This window comes from Maniola jurtina, chromosome 18, assembly GCF_905333055.1.
Source record: "Maniola jurtina chromosome 18, ilManJurt1.1, whole genome shotgun sequence".
In the NCBI taxonomy this organism is placed as follows: domain Eukaryota; kingdom Metazoa; phylum Arthropoda; class Insecta; order Lepidoptera; family Nymphalidae; genus Maniola; species Maniola jurtina.
The window spans coordinates 5,253,691-5,277,241 of record NC_060046.1 but is presented as its reverse complement, the minus strand read 5'-3'; the positions used below and the strand labels follow the sequence as shown (position 1 = coordinate 5,277,241).

Genomic DNA, 23,551 nt, shown 5'->3' with positions numbered 1-23,551 from the left:
AAATACATGTTTGAATCATTTACCCGATTCGTTCATATAGCTATTTTTCGATAATAAACAGCTTTTAAATACAATTTAGACACATTTACACAGTTTAGTAAGGATCAAAAAGTTAAATTCAACAGTTCTTGATCATTTAACCTTTAATCAACTAACTTTTTTACTTGCTTCAATAAAAAATAAGGAATGCAAATTTGAACTCTAATAGAATAATCGAAATCGTACCCGAAAGTCGGTTTTGCCCCGAGCCTTAACAGAATGCCTTTATTTGGTTGGAGGCAAAAGTAAACATTTGTGGATATTTGAATAACAACGTAACAAGTGTAAAAAATATTTTCTATTGCAACATTGGAAGTTCGGGGAATATTTTAACGTAAAGTATTAATCTTGTATCTTGTATACCTATATGTAATTCTATAACGCTAATAGGCCATCGTTATGATCAGATAAGTGATGGAGTGGTGATTATTGTGGCGAGATGTATTATATCACACTAATATTATAAAGGCGAAAGTTTGTATGTGTGTGTGTGAGTGTGTGTGTGTATGTTTGTTACTCCTTCACGCAAAAACTACTAGACGGATTGGGCTGAGAATGGAGATAGATTATAGTCTGGATTAGCACATAGGCTACTTTTTATCCCGGAAAATCAAAGAGTTCCACGGGATTTTTAAAAAACTACATCCACGCGAACGAAGTCGCGGGCATCAGCTAGTGAATTATAATATTTTTTTCTATAATTTCAATAACTACGCTCAACATAAGTAAATTTTATTTTTCACGTTTAAAACTTACAGTGGAAGTACATGGATGGGGCGACGAAGTTTTACTCGGCGTCTTCCAGGTTTTTCCGGCGGGAATCAGGGATGACACCCCAGATTGACTTGGAAAGGACCAGAGCTATCTACGTCCTTGACGAACCGGTATTTGTCAAGTTGACGATTCAAAGCACTTGTAAAGTTTATTTGCATAAAAATCTATTTTTATGTTTAAACAAAACATTATTAAACAAGTACTTAGGTACCTATTAGCCATTTTAAGGACAGGATTAAGTTCGGGAGTTTGGCTGGAGTGGAATATATCCCAAAACCTATTAAAACTTCGTTTGTGAGAGCCAGCCTCTGAGTAAATCGTTATTATAGCTCTATTAGTACTTTAATAGCTTGACGTACGAGATGAGATATGAGCTGCTGTGATACGATGCGATATTAAAATTGTTTACAATAAGATATATTTCTGTACAGTGTTTAAACAAGTGTTATTTTCGCCGAAAAACTAACATTGTTAAGCGTATTGTTATAACTTTCTTATAGCTTCATCAATAATTAATTAATGAATAGAATAATTTTCCACATTTTACTTTATACACTAGTCTGATCATAGAACACGATGGCCTGGGTAAGTATATTGACAAAAAAGCATAACAATCGCCCGCAAGAATATTTTCCTTAAGTACCACAGGCATTTTCTAACTAATTTTTTTACACTACAGATACTTTTATGTAACTAAATGTCCACTCTGATTCAAATTACTCCACATATTCACGATGCAATTACCCAAGCAAAATGGACGTCTTCGTTTTGGAATACGTAATAATAATTTTATGTAATTGCACTTTTTCTCTAGCTCTTTATTTTTGCCGAATAATAGGTGATATTACAAAATACCTATGAGATTATTGGACATCACTTTATTCTTACAAAATATCGTACAAATTTTATATCGCAGTCATTTCAAAATATTTTTTGCTTATAAGGGTTTATAGTTTTAGTTCTTAATAGTATTGAACACCTTCACAGTATAGGTAAGTAGTTTTATATTTAGATATTATATTTATATGATATTTTGAAATAACTGCGATTTACATTATTTAACATTAGCTATAGATAAATAATTTACGTATACGAAAATTCAGAAGTCCAAACTTTCTCTGACCTTTTATTGTTGCTGACGTTAGTTATTGTAAAAGTTATAAAGGACTGGACTATTATGTGCTAGAAACAATTGTAAATAAAATATTACCTACTCCGGGTTTTAAGTTATTTAACTAATATAAAAACGGGATCTATTTATTTATTTATTTAATGTTAGTATTATTACAGAATCATAGTTGCGTTTGCGGCAGTATTGAATTGTTTCGGACATTGATGATAAAAATAAGAGTAATTATTAATAATAATTAATATTAAATAATTGGATTTATTATGTTCATAACATCTTGTACTTATTATTTTAAAGAATTCAACTAAAATCACGAGCCTCAAGTATTACGGCACCAGCACTGAGCGAAGGTGTTTAGATGGCCGCAAGCAAGGCGCTCGAGGCGGCCGCGCGTTTTCGCTGGTTTGTGTGAGCTTTACGCTAGCAGTTAGTGCACAGTTTCGCTTACATCTACGCGGCTGTCTGCTTTGGGATGACAGGGCCAAAGCTTCGGCCGCGGAGAGTAAGATTAGGAGCAAGAGGCACAAACCTAGGCACTGGTGCGGCGGCTGTGCGCCGTGTGTGATACAGCCGCTGGCCGCGTATCCGCCAGCCTCCACTTCCGGACCCTCCTCTCGAATCTATAGATTAAAAACAAAAAATTAAACAAAAAGTAGTCTTAGCTGTGACCAAGAATTAGCTATTATGTATTGTCGAACTTTTTTAGACGTGGCTATGAGCACTTAGACCTTTTTTCGGTTGGAAGTAACATTCGCGTTACTTCCATCCGTATTTAAAATGGCCGCCAAACATAACAGCTGCTTTGAGACCACCATATTCTTATATCCAGGTGTTTTAAAGTACATAGGTAGGTACAAGTAGTTAAGACAATTAATTACGGCAACTGCTAATAAATAAAACCATTCAAGTTAAAGTGTTAAAGTAAAAAAAATGATGTATCTACTTTAAAATTAATTCTACAGATTAGTGTTTTAGGAAGTTCAAATTGCAGTTAAGTAGACAACTCGGAGAAACGTAAATTAATTAATTATTTATTAAATCCTCAATTAATGAAATATTTTAATTTTATTAAGAGGCACTATAGTTAACGAAGTCAGAAATATATACAATTGTTGAATTGTATATATTTCTTGCAATTAATTGAAAATTATTATTCAGGATATTTTATTGGAAAATGTGAGTCAATACTGAATTTATTTAAGTGTTTATTGATAAAAAGTGCGAATTTCAGAAATCTCATACCAAATTCACATGCACTCCTCATAGGTTTACTTCAGAACAATTGAAATATCTGTACCAAAAAAACATTATCTTGCAATATTTTCCATCATATTCGACGAAACGTATTTTGATACTTTAATTAACAGAATACGATAACCGAATCTGATGTTACTATGTAATTATTAAAATCTTTTAATTAACTTCCTTTGTTCATATGTATTTTTATTTTTTACCTATACTGTATAGTTAAAAGCTTGTTTCAAAAAGTTGGTTACTTTTATTATGTTTTTGACGTAGTACATAAAAATTCCTTGTAAAACACCTATTTTATACCTACGAAAGAAGACAATGATAACATTCCTATGTTGAAATGTGCCGTGAAACAGGAAACACAAGTTGACCGGCAAATTCAAGCTAAATTTGACGCTAGGAATTTGTCAAAGACACGACACACTATGTCATCTCCGCTTTTGCGTTTATTGCCAAGCTGCATGCCTTCTATGCAACATGCAAGTTACTAGATTTTCCGATAGAACCGAATAATATGATCCAAATAATAACTAAATAGCTGGAATGATTTCGGCCTTTCAAAAAGTATTCTCCAAAGCGTATAAACAAAGAAATCCACTGAATGAATAACTCAAAACGTCACTACTCATATTATAAATACGGAAGTGTGTTTGTTTGTTAGTTTATTGGTTTGTCCTTCAGTAACGTCGAAACAGAGCAAGGACGTGATTTTTTGAATGGGTATACTTAAACACCAAAGTGACATTGGCTTCTTTTAATTCGGAAAATCAAAGTTTCCACGAGCGTTTTAAAAATCTGAATCTACGCGAACAAGGTCCGCAATATGAGAAAATTGATATTAGACTTCAGTAGTTGTATTTTTTATAAATAACTAGCTCATGTGCGGACCATCAGCTAGTTATTTATAAAAAATACAACTATTGAAGTCTAAAACCAAAACAATACGTAATATCAATTTTCTCATAACTCACAATAAAGTGCGGACTCCGGGTATAGATTTATTGATACCGCCGGAATCACTATACTTAACGATAGTTGGATTCTTTACTATGTCATGACACGGACAGCGGTGGCCATAAATCCTAATAATACGATACTATTTGACACCTCAAGATTATGATTTATATGTCCCGCAAACGCTATAAATTCCATCCTGAACGGTAAACGACACAAGTGGGAGGTATAAGTAGATACAATTTTGCATTCACACCCAAGGCTATTTTTTGCGATGACTAAATAAATAAATAAATGGAAAAATATATTAGTGAATTCATGTGAATGCTTATTTAGTATGAAGGTGACCTCAGATAATTTTAAAAGATCCCGACCGATTTGTATTCTGAGCAATAGTTTTCTTTTTGCACATTTATGAAGGTGGTGCTAATTGGGATGATGCCTATGTAGAAAATAAATTATTTCTTAGGAATTATTAAATAGAGGGTCTTCCAAAATTCGTAAAATTCACGTCCGTTGTTAGTTTTAAGCTTGCTAACCATTTTAAGTTATGGATTTAATTAAAAAAGTACGTCCAATCATGTCAAATGCTTATGACGTCACATCTGTGAATTTCGTACAAGCTCCCTTACGAAGCGAGCGTTTTGACGTTTAATAAAAAGTCACTGATTTGACTTGTAGTTATCATCCCTATTGTAGAGTGACCCACAATGACGGAATGGCTCTCCCATTAACGGTACGTTCACACGGCGTCGAGTGTTTCTCTACCGAATCGGTTTTTTGCAGGATTCGGTTTAGTGGCATAAGTATTTCAATGAAGGAGTTCACACATGCATTCGGTTTCAAGACACGACAAAAAAACCGAATCTTGCTGAAGTTGACATCCGATTTTGCGACTACAAACCGATCCGGCGATACTGCAAAATGCAGATCCGATGCAGTGGTATAGGGCATTCAATACATGCGTTCATACGATACACGCAGGGGTAGATTCGGTTTTTTGTCGGATCTTGAAACCGAATGCGTCGCACAAGCTGGGAAGGAGGGGTGGGCGGGAGGGACCAACTGTTGATCTTCTTTGTACTATTGGGTTTAACCACAATCTTTTTCTACGACGCTGACGGCGATAATACCAGTATAGTATAGCAAGACTGTTCACGTCCATCGCTTCCAAATCAACGTGAGGAACTGTGCGCGCTCTTGCTAATAAAAGCCGGATGGTGAGTTCACACGAGATCCCGATACGAGGCCGTCGGATACGGCCAAGCAAGATGTGCTGTGTGAATACAACATTCGGTTTTTCCAGATCCGATGAAAATAAGATTCGGCAAATCGTGTCTCCGTGTGAACGTACGGTAACTTGTAGCATACCCACTGCTTCTTTAGGGTAGGGGAATTTAGCGCGTTGTCTAGTATTAAGAGGGCTTTCTCCGTCACTCGTTTCATACAATCGTAGTTCCAATTTCATTTGAATATTAAGCAACCAAAGTCCATGAAATTTTGCACACATATTCTAGAAACTAATATCTATGTCTGTGATTTTCCAGATTTCTGTTAAAATATTCGGTTTCAAAGTTACGCGGTCTTAAAAAATTTCATACAAATCTTTAAGCCCCTGTAATTTTAAAACTACATATTTTTAGAAAAATCAAAAACACCATAGACACAGATATTAGTTTCTAGAATATGTCTGCAAAATTTCATGGATTTTGGTTGCTTAATATTCAAATGAAATTGGAACTACGATTGTATGAAACGAGTGACGGAGAGAGCCCTGTTAAGCACTAAAGCTCTTTGAAGTAAGACGTTGTCCTGAAAGTGTAGTCTTGTGGCACTCGGACTTCAACTCAGGTGACGTTCGAGTAAGGTTAGACTCGTGTCTAGTGCGTAGTAAGAATCCAAGGTAAAATAGAGCCAGAAATCATCGATAGTATGAACGTCAAATTAATAATAACTTACCGCATGAGAATCATGCCACACGAGAGCGAGATCATCCTCTATAGTGTTCTGTCTCACTTCCTCTGGCGCCTCAGGCACGTTGTCGCTCCATGACGTAGCACCACTAGTTCCCAAGGAGTTGCTTTCAGGAGACGCGTCGTATTCTTGCGCAGGCGTCTCCGTGCCGTAGAATATCAACTCCCATTGCGTCAATGGACCAGCTGGATACAGAAATAGGTTCTATTAGTGCCTTAATAAGAACAGTTTTTACAACAGAAGTCTATACTTATCCATAAGTTGTGTATCAATAACTAAAAATTTAAAAACCCCCGACACAAAAACCTCTATAAGAAAACTATAAAAGAGCTGATAACTTTCAAACGGCTGAACCGATTTTCTTTGATTATAGCTAAGAACACTCTCGATCAAGCCAAGCCACCTTTCAAACGAAAAAAAAAATTGAAATCGGTTCACTCGTTTAGGAGCTACGATGCCACAGACAGATACACAGATACACACGTCAAACTTATAACACCCCTCTTTTTGGGTCGGGGGTTAAAAATGTGCAAAGGTTACAAAATATGTTATAAAAGCAAAAAGATTTGAACATTACCGATATTTGTTACTTAAATTATTTACACTTCTTACATGACGAATTCGTTTGCTATATAAAATACAGTCAAATTAATTTGGGAGCATATATATCACTCAATTAACATTTCATATAGCTATACAGGCAGCGGTTACGGTGCTCATTCAACTAGCAGTGTTATTTTTTATTGATTAAGTAGAATTCTGAAATAAATACTAAACGAGTACCTACAAACACTTACAGATATATAAAATAACTCTCTACATGACGTGAAGCAGTAAAAAAATCAACAAGAAAAAAATCCAGCGAATCTTTCTGGACAAAGAATAAAATTGAACTACGAAATAAAATTTAAACAACGCAAACACACGACATGCAAAATGGCAAGTCGGGAACAAGGGTAATTGACGTGCAAGCTCGAACTATGCGGATGTCAAATAAAATCAAATAAAACACTGCAAAACGTAGCAACGGACAACATGCACAAGGTACCGTTGGCTTGCAGCGGCGCGGGGTAAATCCGCTGAATTTTCGGGTACTGGTCGAACAGACTGGACATCTTACGCCCTCTGGCATCCGACAGAGGGTGCTTTAAGTCCCCTCGCAAATTAAGGCTCAAATCCGGCGTAGTTGACGTCGTGACCCGCGCCGTCGTGCTGTCGACGGGCGAGCGCGTCGCCGGCCGTCCCTGTTTTTTCTGCGAATTCCTATTAGGATTCTTCGAATTCTTGTTCTTTTTTCTTTTCACTAAGCCGACTGTGTACGTCGGCACTATGGGAATGGCTTTCCCTCTGTTGTTTTTCCTCCCGGCCTGAACGACTACGGGCCGAGTTGCGTTGCTCCTATTTCGTATAATTGGACTTCTAAACGGTATTGGGTCATTTTTAGCGGCCGGCGAGCCTGTCCCGTATAACGTCAACGACCAGTCTTGCAATGTCGCCCGACCTAGGCATCGAAAGTTCACAATTGTGAATCTTTGTAGTGTCTAACAAACAGATATGCAAGTGCATGAAATTACAAATTACTTTTCACTTTTTTTTAAGAATTTACCGCAGCGTCACAGATTAACTTTTGTGTAGGCATAGATCTACATCAGGATGCTAAGGTTTCCAAATTCATAGATTTCTTGCCAACTCAGGGTTCCATGATTTTAGTAAGGGTAGAAGAATACAACCCCGTGGAACATGAGAATTTTAATAATGATAAACGACTGTGTAGATATCCAATGTTTCGTATGATATACAAACCTTCAATTTACACGACATCAGGCCTAGCGCGACAACCGGACACTATGTAAAAGGATTTATCTTAAAAAAAACTCTGGTATTTCGTGTAAAACATTTCTTGGAGGTTATGCTGGAGGAGCATGACATAAAACCGGCAATGACCGGCAAAGCCGTGTCGTAAAGCGATTTAGCGGTCCGGTACGATGCCGTGAAGAAACAGAAGGGGTATGGATTTAATAAAAACTGCCATACCCCTTCCAGGTAAGCCCACTTCCATTTTAGACTGCATCATCACTTACCACCAGGTGAGATTGCTGTCAAGGGGTAACTTGTATTTAAATAAAAAAGAATGATAAACGATAACTCACCCATATACCGCCCTTCGTTGGAGACCTCAAGCTGCCACACGCCAAGGGGTCCCTCCCCCCACATATGCACCGACATGAAAGGCCACGAATTGAATCCCGCTCGCGACGAGTCGTGTGGCCTGGTGGAAAATTGTTTGTATAATTAAATCACTCCCTAGAGATGGAGTTACATATTATATCAGTTTAATTCAATTCAATTCAATTTATTTATTTGCTTTATCAAACTAGCGACCCGCACCGTCCTCGCAATGATGCAATTTAAATACTAATGCAGTGTCAGTGTGGTAATTTGTTATATTTAAAAATAATGAGATAGTATTTTCGATAAAAGCTTGAATTCTTCCGACATCCTGAATAATTACCGTCATATTTCAACAAAACAATATTAAACCAAGTATACCTTCGTAGAAACCTTCCTCTTGAATCACTATTATTATATTGTTGAAAGCCGCATTAAAATCTGTGGCGTGGTTTAGAAGGTCAAAGCGTACAGAGGGACAGATGGCGGGAAGCGACTTAGTAAGTATTATATTATGTAGAGATGAATTACTTAATTAGTTAAAGAGGATCTGTATGCAATTCCCAACTGCACGATTTTTAACGTTTCCTAAATTGCTCGAGGGGTATAAATTATAGTTTAATCTTGCATCTGGTACTTCCATTTTTTTTTAGCACTTAGCAAGCGTCTGTCGCTCCTGCAATGCTCATGACTTATTTTCTGCTGCTGTCTTTCAAGAGTTTCAAGTTTTGTACGGAATTACATTTTGAAGAGAAGAAATTCCTCCAGAATGCATGAAAATAATTAACGAACAGTCTGACAGCTCCTATTAACTGCGTTCCTAACTTCGTTACCAATAAACATTATCTACATTCATCATATCGCTGACCAACTACTGAGCACGGGTCTCAGCTCAGATTGGAAATGGTACACCACGCTGGCTAATTTGCAAATTGGCAGACTTTGGTTACGAATCTGGTAGATTTTATCTAAATTAACTTATTTTTTTTTTAATGTGCAAAACTATATTTTTTGCGAATTAATAACTTTAATATTACACGAAAAAATATAAATCTTTCCACCTGTGGAAATACTTCAAAAAAGAGCGCTGTTTTATTAACGTAGGTAATATAAAGTTTCCAGAAAATTCATTTCGGCTGCAAAGTGTGGCGCGGCAACAGTGTAACTTAAATCTAATTCCGTAACTTTGGAGCTTTTAACTTTTTGGCTAAAAAGTTAAAACGTTAAAAGTGGCCATGAGCCTCGGTGTGCAACATTAACTCAGATTACACTGCTTCAAAGAAATGTGATTAAAGTCGTCTTTTCGTACGTGCATATTCAGATTTGTTGGGCACAGATGGCAACTGTGTCCACCAAAAAAAAAAAAAACGAAACTATGACAATAAAATGTGTTTTGTCTTTATCACTCTATAGAGCTTTTCCATACACTTAGCTCGCTTTAACAGTGTATTATTTTATGTCAACTCCACCTTGATTCTTTGTCTGAGAAATGTGCCGAGAAAGGTAGAAAGAAGGTTTTATTGCCGCGTATGCTGTTCCAAAGTGATAAAGTACGCCGCCGACTGCCGCCAAGTTCGGTAATTGCGCTGTAAGGCGAATTGTGAAGGCAGATCTATTGCCCGATATCGATGTTTAGGGGAAAAGTTGTGAAAGGAACATAAAAATCGTCCACCTGTTTTATGAGACACACATAGCTCGCACTTTTATTAGTAGCTAATACCGGTAGGTCTCATCTAGGCATTCCTTCGATGAAAAGACCAAATTCTATATCGATGACGTACTTATTCGATTATTTGCGTCATCACATATCTACCTATATGGCAATGTAGATACTAACCAGCGCCGTCATCCGCAAGTTTAGTTTCTTATCAAGCCATGTAAGGATTTAGGATTAAGATCCGGAATCATGAGATCCGCAGGCTAAGATCAATATAGCCCAAACTATTGACAAGTTGAAGTGACAGTGGGCAGCCGCCATCCACGCTTGTTGCAGAAGTGATGGCCATTAGAGCCGGAGAGCCCTGGAGTGCAGATGTGTACAAATGAGAGGACCCTCTTTCACGATGAACTGAGGATAAGAAGCGATATAAAGAGAATGGCAGGAGGCTGGGTGCAGAAAACTAAGGCTATAGAGCGCACTTTGACTTTGCTCAGACTTTAGAGACACTGTTAAAACGAGACAGAGCTATACCGCTGGCATAAATCTGTCTGTTTTTACCTGAAACTTGAGTGTAAGCTAAGTCAAAAGTACGCTCTATAGATTTCAACCAAAGGACTGGGTGTAGTAGTAGCTTTCGTTATGGAAGACCTAAGTTCAATAGTGGACAAGTTGATGATGATAATGATAATTCGCTAATTTAATTTGCCTTTTTTTTAATCCAGCAATACTCCTGCTCGGACAGTCTTTACGTAGTTCACGTCAGAGCACGCAGTTGGATTAGCTTACTTAGAGGAGCAAGTCACTTACCTAGGAGCTAGCAACGTGACTCTAGTACCAGCAGGCGACGTAAGCGCGATTCGAAGATCACCTCGACGAACTGCAGCCAGCGATACTCTTGCCTGGACGTGCTCTAGGTAGTTCACGCCGGGGCACGTAGTTACATCGAGCTGTATAAAATAAAATTCATTAAGCTTTTATGTATTTGCAAGGTCTATTTTTGAGTTCATCAAAAACCTATCGCGTTCACTACTGAGCACGGGTCTTCGCTCAGAATGAGAAAGATTTGGTCATCATCCACCACGCTGATCAAGTGTGGATTGGGGGACTTCATACACTTTTAAGAATATTATGGAGAACTCTCAGCCATACTTTCCATACGATACTTTCTTTCACCGTTAAAACGCTTTTTTTATTTAATTAGCTGCTAGATATTTATACCGGTCTGTACCATTAGGTTGTTAAAATTTTACTATTACATTATTACACTTCTAAGCAATTACATTGACCTACATTCTAAGAACTTATTTAAAAATAACCAATAACCAAAAACCTCACCTGCAAAGTAATGGAAGATCTTGGTGGAACCGCCCTTTGGGGTCTCGGTGCAGCTAATTCACATCTCCTTTGAGCGGGAACTGTTCTCCATGACCTGGCAAGTCGCACCATGCCCGCTGCATCCAGTAATCCGTAGCCGAAAGAATGCGATACGTTCCTTCCTACACCATTGATTCTCCACTCTCCACCGAGGCTAAGACGCTCCGGTCTTGCAGTTCTAACCACTGTGACAGAAAAAACTTATGATAGAAAATTCAAATCGAACGTCCCGGTACAAATTCCCTCGAATTCCGCGGGCGAAAAAACGTACGCGGAATACGTAGTATAGAAATGATAAGAAAGCGTCATATTTATGGGGACAAAATGCTAAAGAGAATTTCTACGCGCGGAATTACGCGTTTTTGCGCTGCATGCTTAAAATCTGAATTTCTCTTACGCTGCGTTCTTTATATTGATCGTATACCTTTTCCATACCATTCCCCTTTCCTCTACCGAAAAACAACCAAATAATGTCCACTTTCAGTAGAGGTACCACATAGTAAGGATAGTATGTTATTACCTACAGAGGTTCGAGGAGGCTGTGTAGACAAAGCAAACGTGCGGTAAAGGAGCGACTCAAGATGTCCCCAGTATGACCGGGATCCAAATGGAGGAGCCTTCGCGGTCGTGATTAACCACGGGATCAAAGGTATCGGACTACTGTGTCTCTCCTTATACTATGACAGTACTTATGACACTTTATATCAAGTAAATAGTGTTCGATGAGGTCTGACGTATGTACCTATCTGTAAGATCATCAACTGGGATTTCCTAAGGATATAAATAAACTACGCTCAATGCGATAGATACCGGTAGTAGCCACTTAATATTAATTAGTCGGCAGTATTGATGCCACTTTATAGCAATCACTCATCCATCAGTACAGTATTCTAGGCAGTAGCGCCCTTATTACCATACACTTAACATAAAAGCTTGTGCAAATGAGGCGGTTAACGCACGTAGGTATCTATTCATCACGGTTATCATGCGGTCATGGTGTATGTAAAAATTGAGACTAGCTCTATCCTTTTTAGTAGTCACTAGAGGATGCCCGCGACTTCGTCCGCGTGGATGTAGGTTTTTGAAGATCTGGAAACTGTTGGGTTTTCCGGGATAAAAAGTTGCCTATGTCAATAACATGGACGCAAGCTATCTCGGTACCTACAAATCAGTTGAGCGGTTGGGTTTTTAGGAATCCCGTGGGAACTGTTTGATTTTCCGGGATGAAAATATGCCTATGTCCGCCCCCGGGATACAAGCTAACTGTATCTTTCGTCAGAATCGGTTAAACTGTTGGGCCGTGAAATGAAGACAGACAGACACACTTTCGCATTTATAATATGGATTATAGCAATGACAACTTTTAGGCTGAGATCTACAAAGCAAACTTTGACTTTGCTCAGCTTCAGACTTTAGAGGCCAAAGGCAATAAAGTACATGTACCGACAAATGATATCATTGAATTTAGCGTGATCTACCTGAATTAGCGTGGTCTGGTCACCAAAGTACATGATATCGATCTCTTAAAGTGGTAGAGTGTTGTATCTATGATGTAACACTCGAAAAAGTCATTTTTAGTTGCTTTAAGATTTTCCAAACGGAGACCACCGCCTTTTTTGGCAGAAATCTAGTCTGATCTTTTCCACAAAAGATAGTGAAAATACTATTCATCATTATCTTTCAAAGATCTGTAAAAGGTTTAGTTTACGTGTGTTCATATTTGTTGGGTTATACTTAGTATGCCTTGATCGCGTCGGTACACAATATCACACTAATATTATAAAGGCGAAAGTTTGTATGTGTGTGTGTGTGTGTGTGTGTGTGTGTGTGTGTGTGTGTGTGTGTGTGTGTGTGTGTATGTATGTTTGTTACTCCTTCACGCTAAAACTACTGGACGGATTGGGCTGAAATTTAGAATGGAGATAGATTATACTCTGGATTAGCACATAGGCTACTTTTTATCCTGGAAAATCAAAGAGTTCCCAAAGGATTTTTAAAAAACTACATCCACGCGAACAAAGTCGCGGGCATTAGCTAGTTGCTTTATAAAGTTTGCTTCATGTGCGTTAGGTAATCCTATAAAATTAAATCAGTAGCACTATATCACCTATTTGGACTGATCACACGGCCATTTATATTCTCGCATGCAGTGGACTGCAGGTTAATACATTAGCATAAAGGCCTGACCAGACGCAACGACTGGAGTCGCACGGTACATCAGCTAGAATGCTAGTACGATTTGTTAGACCTGACCTTCTCTTATGCTGATGACAGTCACGCGTACTCCTGGTGTAACAATGCAGGATTGTCAGCGTCTCAAAATGGTCCAATCTTGCGAAAAAGAGAGATGGAATAACGTTTCACTTGTAAGTGTATCGTTTTCTCATCTCTACATATTAGGGATGTTGCGGATATTCACATGACGTATCCGCAATTGTGAAGCTTCCGCATTGATTTGGACATCCGCATCGAATCCGCAATAATCAATGCAGATGCGGTCGCGGAAACTATGTATGTATGTTTGTGTGTTCGATCGATGGTTACACATGTTTTCGTCGTGAGTGGCTGCGATCGCGTGTTGTGTCTGATCAAGCCTTAACACATTAGCATAATTGGCGTCGTACATCACGGCCCTTGTATTATCTGTAATCCCCTGTAATCCCCACGACCTAAATGGCTTTTAGATAAAATGGTCAGACTGAAACAGTTAATAAGTGCGCGTATACCCAAATTTAACTTTGGACCAGGCCATTTTCAGGGTCCCGTACCGGAAAGGTGCCAACGAGACCTTATTACTAAGCCTCTGCTGTCCGTCCGTCCGTCCATCCGCCCGTTCGTCCGCCCGTCTGTCTGTCAGCAGGCTGTATCTCGTAAACGATAATAGGTAGAGGGTTGAAATTTGGATAGAATGTGTATTTCTATTGCCGGCTTTGGCAAAAAATAACAAAAATTGCAAAATGACCTTTGAAAATTAAAGAAAAAATAAAAAATGAATGTTATTTCTTGTAAATTTCCAGGGATGTTTTACAATATTGTATTTATTACTTTCATGGAAAAGTAATTGGTAAATAATATACGAGCTCAGGTAACTTTACCTTCATAATAATTTATCGTGATGAATTTTCAGGTTCGTAGAAATACTATTTTAAGAGAGATTCCAGGCAAACCGTGTAGGTACAGATGTACGGGTTACAATAAATAAAAGAGGAACAGCTTCTAGTAGGTGAAATTTTTCTTCTAGTATTTTCCCAGAACGGCTTCGTACTATAATAAGTAAACAATAATAGTTTGTAAAGGATGTTATTGTCAGACATCTAAAAATTTGATGGGAACTATAGTAAACTCGCTATATTGGCGTTTATAGGTAGGTATAATTATTTATTAACTTCCATTAGGATCTAGCGAGTTATGATTTGTGTGACCTGACCTATTATGTGAGTTGGCCTCTGTGGCATAGAATAAGGATATAATGTGTCTGTGGTCTAGACTACAGTTATTGCATTCTACAAAAATATATTATTACATACAATTTCCTTCCAGTATTCGTGTTGCACATAGGTAGGTATCTGTTGCATGTCTCACCTAGTAAGATCCCGGTAGGCCCGCATATGCCCGCAGCAAGCGGCGTCGATGCAGATGTTCTAAAATCCATTTTCTTACCATCCGTGTAGCACTTACCTATGTATTGCATATCCCTCCAAGTAAGATCCCGGTTAGCAAGCAGTGCGAGTACGCATATGCCCGCATCAAGTGGCACCGATGCAGATGTTCTAAAATCCATTTTCTTACCACCCGTGTAGCACTTACCTATGTGTTGCATATCCCTCCAAGTAAGATCCCGGTTAGCCTGCAGAGCGAGCGCGCATATGCCCGCAGCAAGCGGCGCCGATGCAGATGTGCCGGTGTGCCCTGTCGTGCATGCATGGTGCAAGTCCGTTGTTACCACCTGCACGAATAATATGCAAAGTATAACAACATAAAGGCAGAAACATACTTGCAGCGCGTAAAATTGACCTGAGTTTCGAGTAGTTTAGACTTAACTAGACTCCTGTATGTAGCCAAAAATCCAGTTCACAAATTCAATTCACGATTTTTTATAGTAAAGCTAAAACAATGTCCACTAAAGTCGCTGTATATTTTCCCATAGACTATCAAATTTCTAATTTCAGATAGTTTTCAACTAAAATGCTATTCTTAACAGGGCTCTCTCCGTCACTCGTTTCATACAATCGTAGTTCCAATTTCAATTGAATATTAAGCAACCAAAGTCTATGAAATTTTGCAGACATATTTTAGAAACTAATATCTGTGTCTGTGGTGTTTTAGATTTTTCTTAAAATATGTAGTTTTAAAATTACAGGGGCTCAAAGATTTGTATGAAAATTTTCTTAATATTCAAGTTGCTTAATATTCAAATGAAATTGGAACTACGATTGTATGAAACGAGTGACGGACAGAGCCCTCTTAATGCTTTGATGGTCAGTTATGATACCGATTTACACAAAAACAATATGCTAACCTGATATAGTAGCACTTATTAAAAGAGCCATAAAGTCATCAGTTTTTATGCAACATTGTGCCAGAGCGCTGAATTTTCAATAACAGTTTTCTCATTTGATTTATGTTACGAGCTTAATTTTCAAAGAGGACAAGCAATATTTTAGATTGAGTCCACAGCTCTCTTTTATAGCAGAGTTTATTGAAAAAAGCCATATCAATTACCGCCAAGTGGCAGACTTGTGCACTAGGCATGATTACTTTTTTATTAAGCTTAAAAAGGTCAACAGTCGTTTTTAGGTGTTTTATTTTACCTACTTCGACAAATTAATTGAGACAAAATGTATCCACACAAGATGAGCACTGAGCTAAGACAATATAAATTAGCTAGTAGACATAATGGGAATTATTTTACTCTCGCACAACTTTTTTTTTTATCCTAAATCTACCTCTTGTTTGCGGTTTCAAGGGCATGGCAATTTTAGAATTTATATGATTAACTTGTGTTCTCAAAGCAAGATAAGGAAGCTGCTAATTAAAAAACGCAGTCAGGTGTCGAGGGACACTCAGTAGTAGCGGAGCTATAATAATATACTATTAGGTATTATATTATTAAGTAGATACTTTTTACTTCTACTGTTAATAAACTAGAATAAGTACGTTTGCGCCAGCCAAAAAGGTGCCACAACGTTTATTACTACATATTCCCATTTAGGTCTCAAATATCCGCTTTGCTTCAAAAATATGGTATGAACAAAAACTAGATCAATATCAGGATCATAGAAATAAATAGGTTAGTAGGTAGGACTATTAATACAGGAGTGGTAGTTAAGTTAACTGAAGGAGTTCAATTCAAGTCAGCTCTACACTACCGCTAAAATAGCCACTGACAGAAGGAAATGGAAAAAGCTGATCCATTCGAAGTTTTGATCTTGCCAGGACCACGATCTTCCGTAATAAAGTAAATAGTCTCTCTTTCTCTCTCTGGTCGATTGAACAGAGAGAGAGAGAGAGACTAATAATAATTATACGTACTTGTTTCTCATTTGTAGCGCCAGAACTATACGTAGCGGCGAGGGTGGAGCTACACATCTCTGAGTACCAAGGAACATCGCCTCGCTCTGTCGCTGATGATATCGATAACGTCCAGATGGAGTTGGTGTAGCCGTCGCAGTTGCAGTTGTCGTGCTCTCTGCCTCCGTTGCCTGATGCCCAGACGAAGATAGAGCCTTTGCCGTTGCGACCCTGGTGACAAATATTTTATTAGGACGAAAAGAAAAAAAAACAATGAGATAGTGTCATAAGAGACCCGTGAGGAGCGAATTTTCATTCATACAGCCACAGTAGGTTGGACCGACACATTTATCGTCTCAATACATCTGTCAGTGTTACGAGTATATTGACGTATGTATTCCAATAGCTATTGAGTGGGATCCGATAAAAGTATCGGCCACGACACTTTTATCGGGCGTCCTTTTATACTATTAATATAAGTAACAAGTCTGCCAATGATAAAAGTAGGCACGACTTATAGTGTAAACAGCAAGAATTGGCAGACTGTCCTTGACAAAATTATCGGTCCGACCTGATACATATTGATACAAGCCAATGAAGTGTATTTGATCGGAGTCTTCATCCGTTTTACTTTTGTAAGCTAAGCCTTTATCCCAAATTCCGTTAAGAAGGTTCCCTTCATACAACAAAATAATTGTATTTACATATAACTACATAGCATAAGAAAACAAAACATTTAATTTGCCCTAATTTAACAGATTCCTTAATACCGCAATTTGTTTGTAATTATACGGCTCATCTACCCACCCATTCTGAAGCCACCGAGGGTATCCAAGAAAATTGCGCTGAGCGAAAATAATAATGCACCATTCCCTGAGATGGGAAAATTGAAAGTAATAAAATTGGTTAAGCCCCTAAGAGCGGTTAAAGTTTTGTTAAGTAAACACAGCGATAAACCGGCTCAGCGCCGTGGGAAACACATTATGTAAATTTCATATCTGGAAGAATACTTGACATAGAAAAGTCGACGAAAGAAAATAGCTGCACACAGCACACTGCATCATTACAACAGTTATTATGAACTCTTCTTTGTAGTTTTGGGCGAGTTTTTCATGTACTCATTTTTGTACCTAGTTTTATTTCTAGGACGTGTTACATTTATTTTTTAGGGTTCCATGCCTCAAAAGGAAAATTGAATCCTTACAAGATCACTTAATTGTTCGTCTGTTTGTGATTCTGTCAAGACCCTTTTTCTCAGGAACCCGCGGGTATCAAGTTAAATTTACTATCAAATATTTAGGTCTCCAGCTCCACACCTACAGACTATAACAGTCCGCTATATTTATACACAAACAAAAAATACGGCCGTATTATTTTGGCACTCGCAAATAAATCAAGATCTTTTACAAACTTTCCCTTGACTTACATTTTGCCAAAATGATTCCTAGAATCAAAAAGTAAAATTTCACATAGCGATATGATTATCTACTAATTTTGTATCAATGGTTTCACAGAACAAATAAAAAGATAAGTTGAAATCGTTAATTTATATTTATATTTAATATTTATAGTTATTTCATAAAAGATTTTTTTTTGTGTATTCAATTTTACATTTGCAGTTGGAGATAATTTAAGCAACAAAATAATTGCACTTATACCTGATACAGAACCCTTGGCGCACAAGTCCAACCAGCACTTGGCCGGTTTAAGCAAATAAGCATCCTTTATGCTTGTATGGAGTGCACGTTACTACTCAAATGGCATTATTATAACAGTACTACAGTATACAGTGTTACTAGGTGGTTTCTAGGAACGTTATACCAAACGAAGAGGCTTTATTTAAATGAAGCTAACCCATTTTGTAGTTTATGCAAATTTATTCCTTAACCGCATCTGGGATTAGTTTAGGGATGCCCGTTTAATCGGGATATTGCATTACAGTAAGTAGTTTATCGACTCTATTATAGAGGTAATGTTATCCCTGGGTTACTTATCGTAACGATTATGGCCAACCCTGAAGCTTGAGTATCGAGGTAGTGGTAAAAGCCATGGATAAACTTTGATCCTTGCTTTTCAGAGCTACGTAATTTTGTTATTTATTTGTTGGTTTCGTTCTGATTCTGAAATTTCAAGCCCCTATTTTAGCCTCTTAGGGGTCGAATTTTCCAAAATCCTTGCTTAGCAATAATGTCTACGTCATGTGGCTATCTGCATGTTAAATATAGCCCGATCCATCTAGTAATTGGAGCCGTGCCTTGATAATTCAATCAGTCAGTCAGTTACTTTTTCATTTTATGTATTAAGATAATTTGTTTTGTTATTCTCTATTCTCTATTGTTGTAACTATTCTCTAAATATTTTAGCTCAGTATTCGAACAAACTATCGTTTCAGATGTAAGCACTCACTTTAACGTAGATTGTCAGTTGCACTCCACATTTAGTTCTATTTTTATTAAACAAGAAGAAATATTAAACTTATTAAAAAAGTTAGATCCTAATAAAGGTCCAGGCCCAGATGGCATTCCTTCTCTCCTCTTAAAAAGGTGTGCACTGGAATTATCCTTGCCGTTGTTTTTCTTATTTAATAAGTCGCTTAGTACTGGAAAATTTCCTTCCGCTTGGAAAACAGCCCACATAGTGCCAATCCATAAGTCTGGCAATAAATCGGATTGTACAAATTACAGACCAATTAGCATATTGTCTAGTATCGCTAAATTATTTGAAGCCTCCGTCTACAAGTATCTTTACAGCCATTTTAACTCACTATTAGCTGCTCAGCAACATGGCTTTCTTAAACGAAAATCTACAGTCAGTAACCTACTAGAGTACAAAAATTACCTATGTAAAGTATTTGCTAAGAGAGGTCAAGTGGATTCGATTTATACAGATTTTAGCAAAGCTTTTGATAAAGTTAGTCATATGATATTATTGAGGAAGTTACGATGTTATGGAGTGCACGGAAATCTTCTGAGATGGTTAGAATCATATCTATTAAATAGGAGTCAACTAGTAAGACTTAAAGGACAAACGTCAGAGCCTATTACAATAACATCCGGTGTGCCTCAAGGCTCTCACTTAGGTCCCCTTCTCTTTGCTGTGTTTATTAATGACCTAATCGAAAGATTGTCTTCACCCTGTCTTCTGTACGCTGATGATCTTAAAATATTTAATCAAATAAATGAACTTAGTGATTGCTTGTATCTCCAGAAGGATTTATTTACATTAGTGGACTGGTGTACACAAAATCAAATGTATCTTAATATAAAAAAATGCTTTGTGATTTCATTTACTAAAAAACGTTCTAAAGTTACCTTTGATTATAAAATTAATGATCAACTTCTTGAGAGAAAATTTGTTATCAAGGATCTCGGTGTACTGTTTGATGACCAGCTTAGTTTTCGGGATCATTACAACAGTATAACAAATAAGGCATACAAAAATCTGGGCTTCATAGCAAGAACCACGAAAATGTTTAAAAATCCACATAGCTTCATCCTACTGTATAGCACTTTTGTACGGACGGTGCTGGAATACTGCTCAATAATTTGGTCCCCTTGCTATGCTGTTCATTCTAATAACATTGAAGGCGTTCAGAAGAAATGCCTGAAAATACTCTCCTACCGGTGTGGAATCTCCAGGCAAATACCATCCTATGCTGGTCGTCTTACTAAATTTAACATGACTCCCCTCCATATTCGCCGTAAACGACAAGATTTGCTAACCCTACATAAAATACTACATTCCAATATAGACTCCCCCACTTTACTTTCTCAGATAAACCTTAATGTTAGATATGTAAATCGTAAACCAAAAACTTTTATACTGGAAACTTATAAAAATAACACCTCATTTTATAATCCTGTTATAAGAATGTGCCGCTACTATAATAATATAACAGATATAGACTTAGATATTTTTGATCACAGATTTAATATCTTTGCTAGGAAAGTAGTAAAAATAATTAAGTAAAATAATAGTATAACATTGTTATTTCGTCAAATTCTTAGGGTAATATTTGTTGTAGTATAAGTGTACTTATTAAGTGTTTATATTAAATTTAATTTATTAATATAAAATAATAACTAAGCGTGCCTAAAAAACCATAGTCATGTTGTGCGACCATATAGGGTTACAATAAGGTCAAGATGTTGCAATTTAAGAATTAAGTTAATGTAATTATTGTAATCTGTTTTGGTTGACAATAAATAAATAAATAAATAAATAAATATTACTAGGTGTTCAATAGATAGCTTTCTTCAATTACTTTGTATGTATTACAACTCTATTTGCTACCGCACTATGTAGTTTTACTTCCATTATCAAACTCCATTGTTCGAGTTTAACGATACAGTACACCAAGATATACACCAATACTTTTCAATTAGCATAAAATTAAAAAAAAAGCTAAAGTTTGCAAATACAGGGGTCTAGGCTCCGAATATGATTTTGTCCCATTCCGTGTCGAGACCCTTGGTCCGTGGGGTCCTAGCGCTATAAGGCTTTTTAGGGAAATATCAAAAAGGTTAGTCGACATCACAGGAGACCGAAGAGCTGGCAGCTACCTCGGACAAAGAGTTAGTCTAGCCATCCAAAGGGCAACGCTGCCAGTATCTTCGGAACCTTGCCTAAAGAGACTTCTTTTAATAATTTATGTTAGTTAGGTATTATACTATATTTTTTAAGGTTTTAGGTTCATTGTTTTTTTTGATTAAATTCGTTTAATAAAGTAATTAGCATAAAACATTTAACAGTGAACAGAGAAAAATCCCTCACCTTTGTAACACCTTCAATGAAAGCTCTTGTGGCCAGCTCGCCAGGACCATCAACCGTCTTCCCGTCATCATCAGGTCCCCACGAGGCGCTGTAGATGTCCACGTGTTGAGGGTTCAGGGATAATGACCGTGCTTCGACTGCATCTGTCACATCACCATCTAGCATGCGAACGCCTGGGAATCAAAAAATATTTTAAAATTTATGATTTCTTTCACCCTGATCTATGTAGATAACTTAGCTTCCTATTAAATGTTAGGATTAGGTTCTGATTTAAATCAATTATTAATTGTTTTTTTTAATTATATAGACTAGCACTTGGCTGCAGTCAGACTGCTAGCAAGTGATGATGCAGCCTAAGATGGAGCGCGCTTGCCTAGAAGTTGCCTATTCAATATTGACTTGAAGGTACCCATATTATAGGTGTGTGTTATAGTTTATCTACATCTGAACTTTTTTTGCCAATCCGTACTAAGCCAGCGTGGCAGACTATGGTCTAAACTCTAAACCCTTCTCAATCTGAAAGGAGATTCGTGCTTAGTAGTGGGTTGGCGATGGGTTGATCATGATGATGAACGTTTTGAATAATGCCATGAGAGCCAGAGCAACCTAATAGATTTTTCAAAAGTGATAGATATATCAAAATTGCTGTAAAAATTACTCTAAACTGGTAAGTGTATATATAGCACGATCTATTCTAATGCATTCTCTAATTTATAATCTATCCTAATATGGAAATATATTAGAAGCTAGTATATAACGCTATGACTTTCACCATTTACAGCAATTTTAACACGTTTTTAATACCTAAATAAAATCACTTCTGAAAAAAATCTGTTGGCTGCTCTGGCTTTCATGGCCTGTTATCAAAAATTGCATAATCGGCGGAATATGAACCGGTATCATTGTCCTCATTGGCTGGACAGTTCTTTCTCGCACCCAAGTGACAGGTGTCACTAACAGACGCTTAGACCAGCAAAATCAAAATCAGCAATCAGTATCGAAGGGTACTATCAGTGAAAAGTGGTACCGTGGTCTAACGATCAAAACACTTATACGATTTCCAAAGAAACACAAGTTCAAATCCAACTTTTTATACGTATCCATTTATTTAAAATTAAAATATTTTAGAATTGAAGAAAATCACGTGTGAACTGTTATGAACGAATTGTGAGAGTTAGTTCAAGGCCTAATTCTTAACCTGAACTTGACCTATTTTGCAGTTTGAGTAGATGCGAAAATAAAATCTGCATCATTATTTTTGTATTTTTTTACCTACACGTGTCACAAACAGAGTTAGAGGTGGGTCTGTGATATTTCTACGGAAACTTGCCTTTATTTATATGCACAACCTATATGGTATGTCAAAGTAAATGACTGTCTTCACAAGTGTAAATTAAAAATTTATAACATCCCCGACAAGTGAAGGTTACAGTAACTAGAAAAGAGCTGATAACTTTCAAACGGCTGAACCGATTTTCTTGGATTATAGCTAAGAACACTCTCGATCAAGCCACCTTTCAAACAAAAAAAAACTAAATTAAAATCGGTTCATTAGTTTAGGAGCTACGATGCCACAAACAGATACACAGATACACATAGATACACAGATACACACGTCAAACTTATAACACCCCTCTTTTTGGGTCAGGGGTTAAAAACTGGTTTCATCTCCATGTCAAACATTAGCCGTTTTCTCTACAATACTACATACATAGCCACTTAGTGAACACATGATCCAAAGCATCCTGATCCTTTATTGATTTGATAGTTGCTTTGTTATTTGTTACGTACCCAGCTTTATTTCATGAACGAAGTCACAGGCTTACCAACGCATTATAGTAAATGTATACAGATCATCCACTAAGCCTTTAAAAGTAGCTGGTTTGGTAGGTAAACTACACATTTAATTACATTCCGAAATCAATGACTTGATTGACTTCCTT

The 23,551-nt window shown here is 37.1% G+C and overlaps 1 protein-coding gene and 1 long non-coding RNA gene across 7 annotated transcripts in view; one reads left to right on the top strand and one right to left on the bottom strand.

The window, feature by feature from the left end:
- Positions 1-23,551, bottom strand: part of LOC123874457 (furin-like protease 1) — a 200,161-nt gene that overhangs the window by 6,793 nt on the left and 169,817 nt on the right. For 5 of the 6 annotated variants that reach the window (XM_045919804.1, XM_045919805.1, XM_045919807.1 and 2 more), the window contains exons 7-15: positions 21,609-21,781; positions 16,857-17,066; positions 15,132-15,270; positions 11,286-11,509; positions 10,758-10,897; positions 8,272-8,390; positions 7,170-7,622; positions 6,107-6,306; positions 2,472-2,562 (exon numbers count right to left, since the gene is read on the bottom strand). In XM_045919804.1, coding sequence (XP_045775760.1) covers positions 2,472-2,562; positions 6,107-6,306; positions 7,170-7,622; positions 8,272-8,390; positions 10,758-10,897; positions 11,286-11,509; positions 15,132-15,270; positions 16,857-17,066; positions 21,609-21,781 — 1,749 coding nt within the window. The remainder of the gene's footprint in view (positions 1-2,471; positions 2,563-6,106; positions 6,307-7,169; positions 7,623-8,271; positions 8,391-10,757; positions 10,898-11,285; positions 11,510-15,131; positions 15,271-16,856; positions 17,067-21,608; positions 21,782-23,551) is intronic. The other variant, XM_045919809.1, reaches the window with a different exon arrangement.
- On the top strand, positions 707-21,926 carry LOC123874464. Its single transcript, XR_006797925.1, has 3 exons — positions 707-1,150; positions 5,419-5,425; positions 21,916-21,926. It is a non-coding gene; the product is annotated as an uncharacterized LOC123874464 (long non-coding RNA).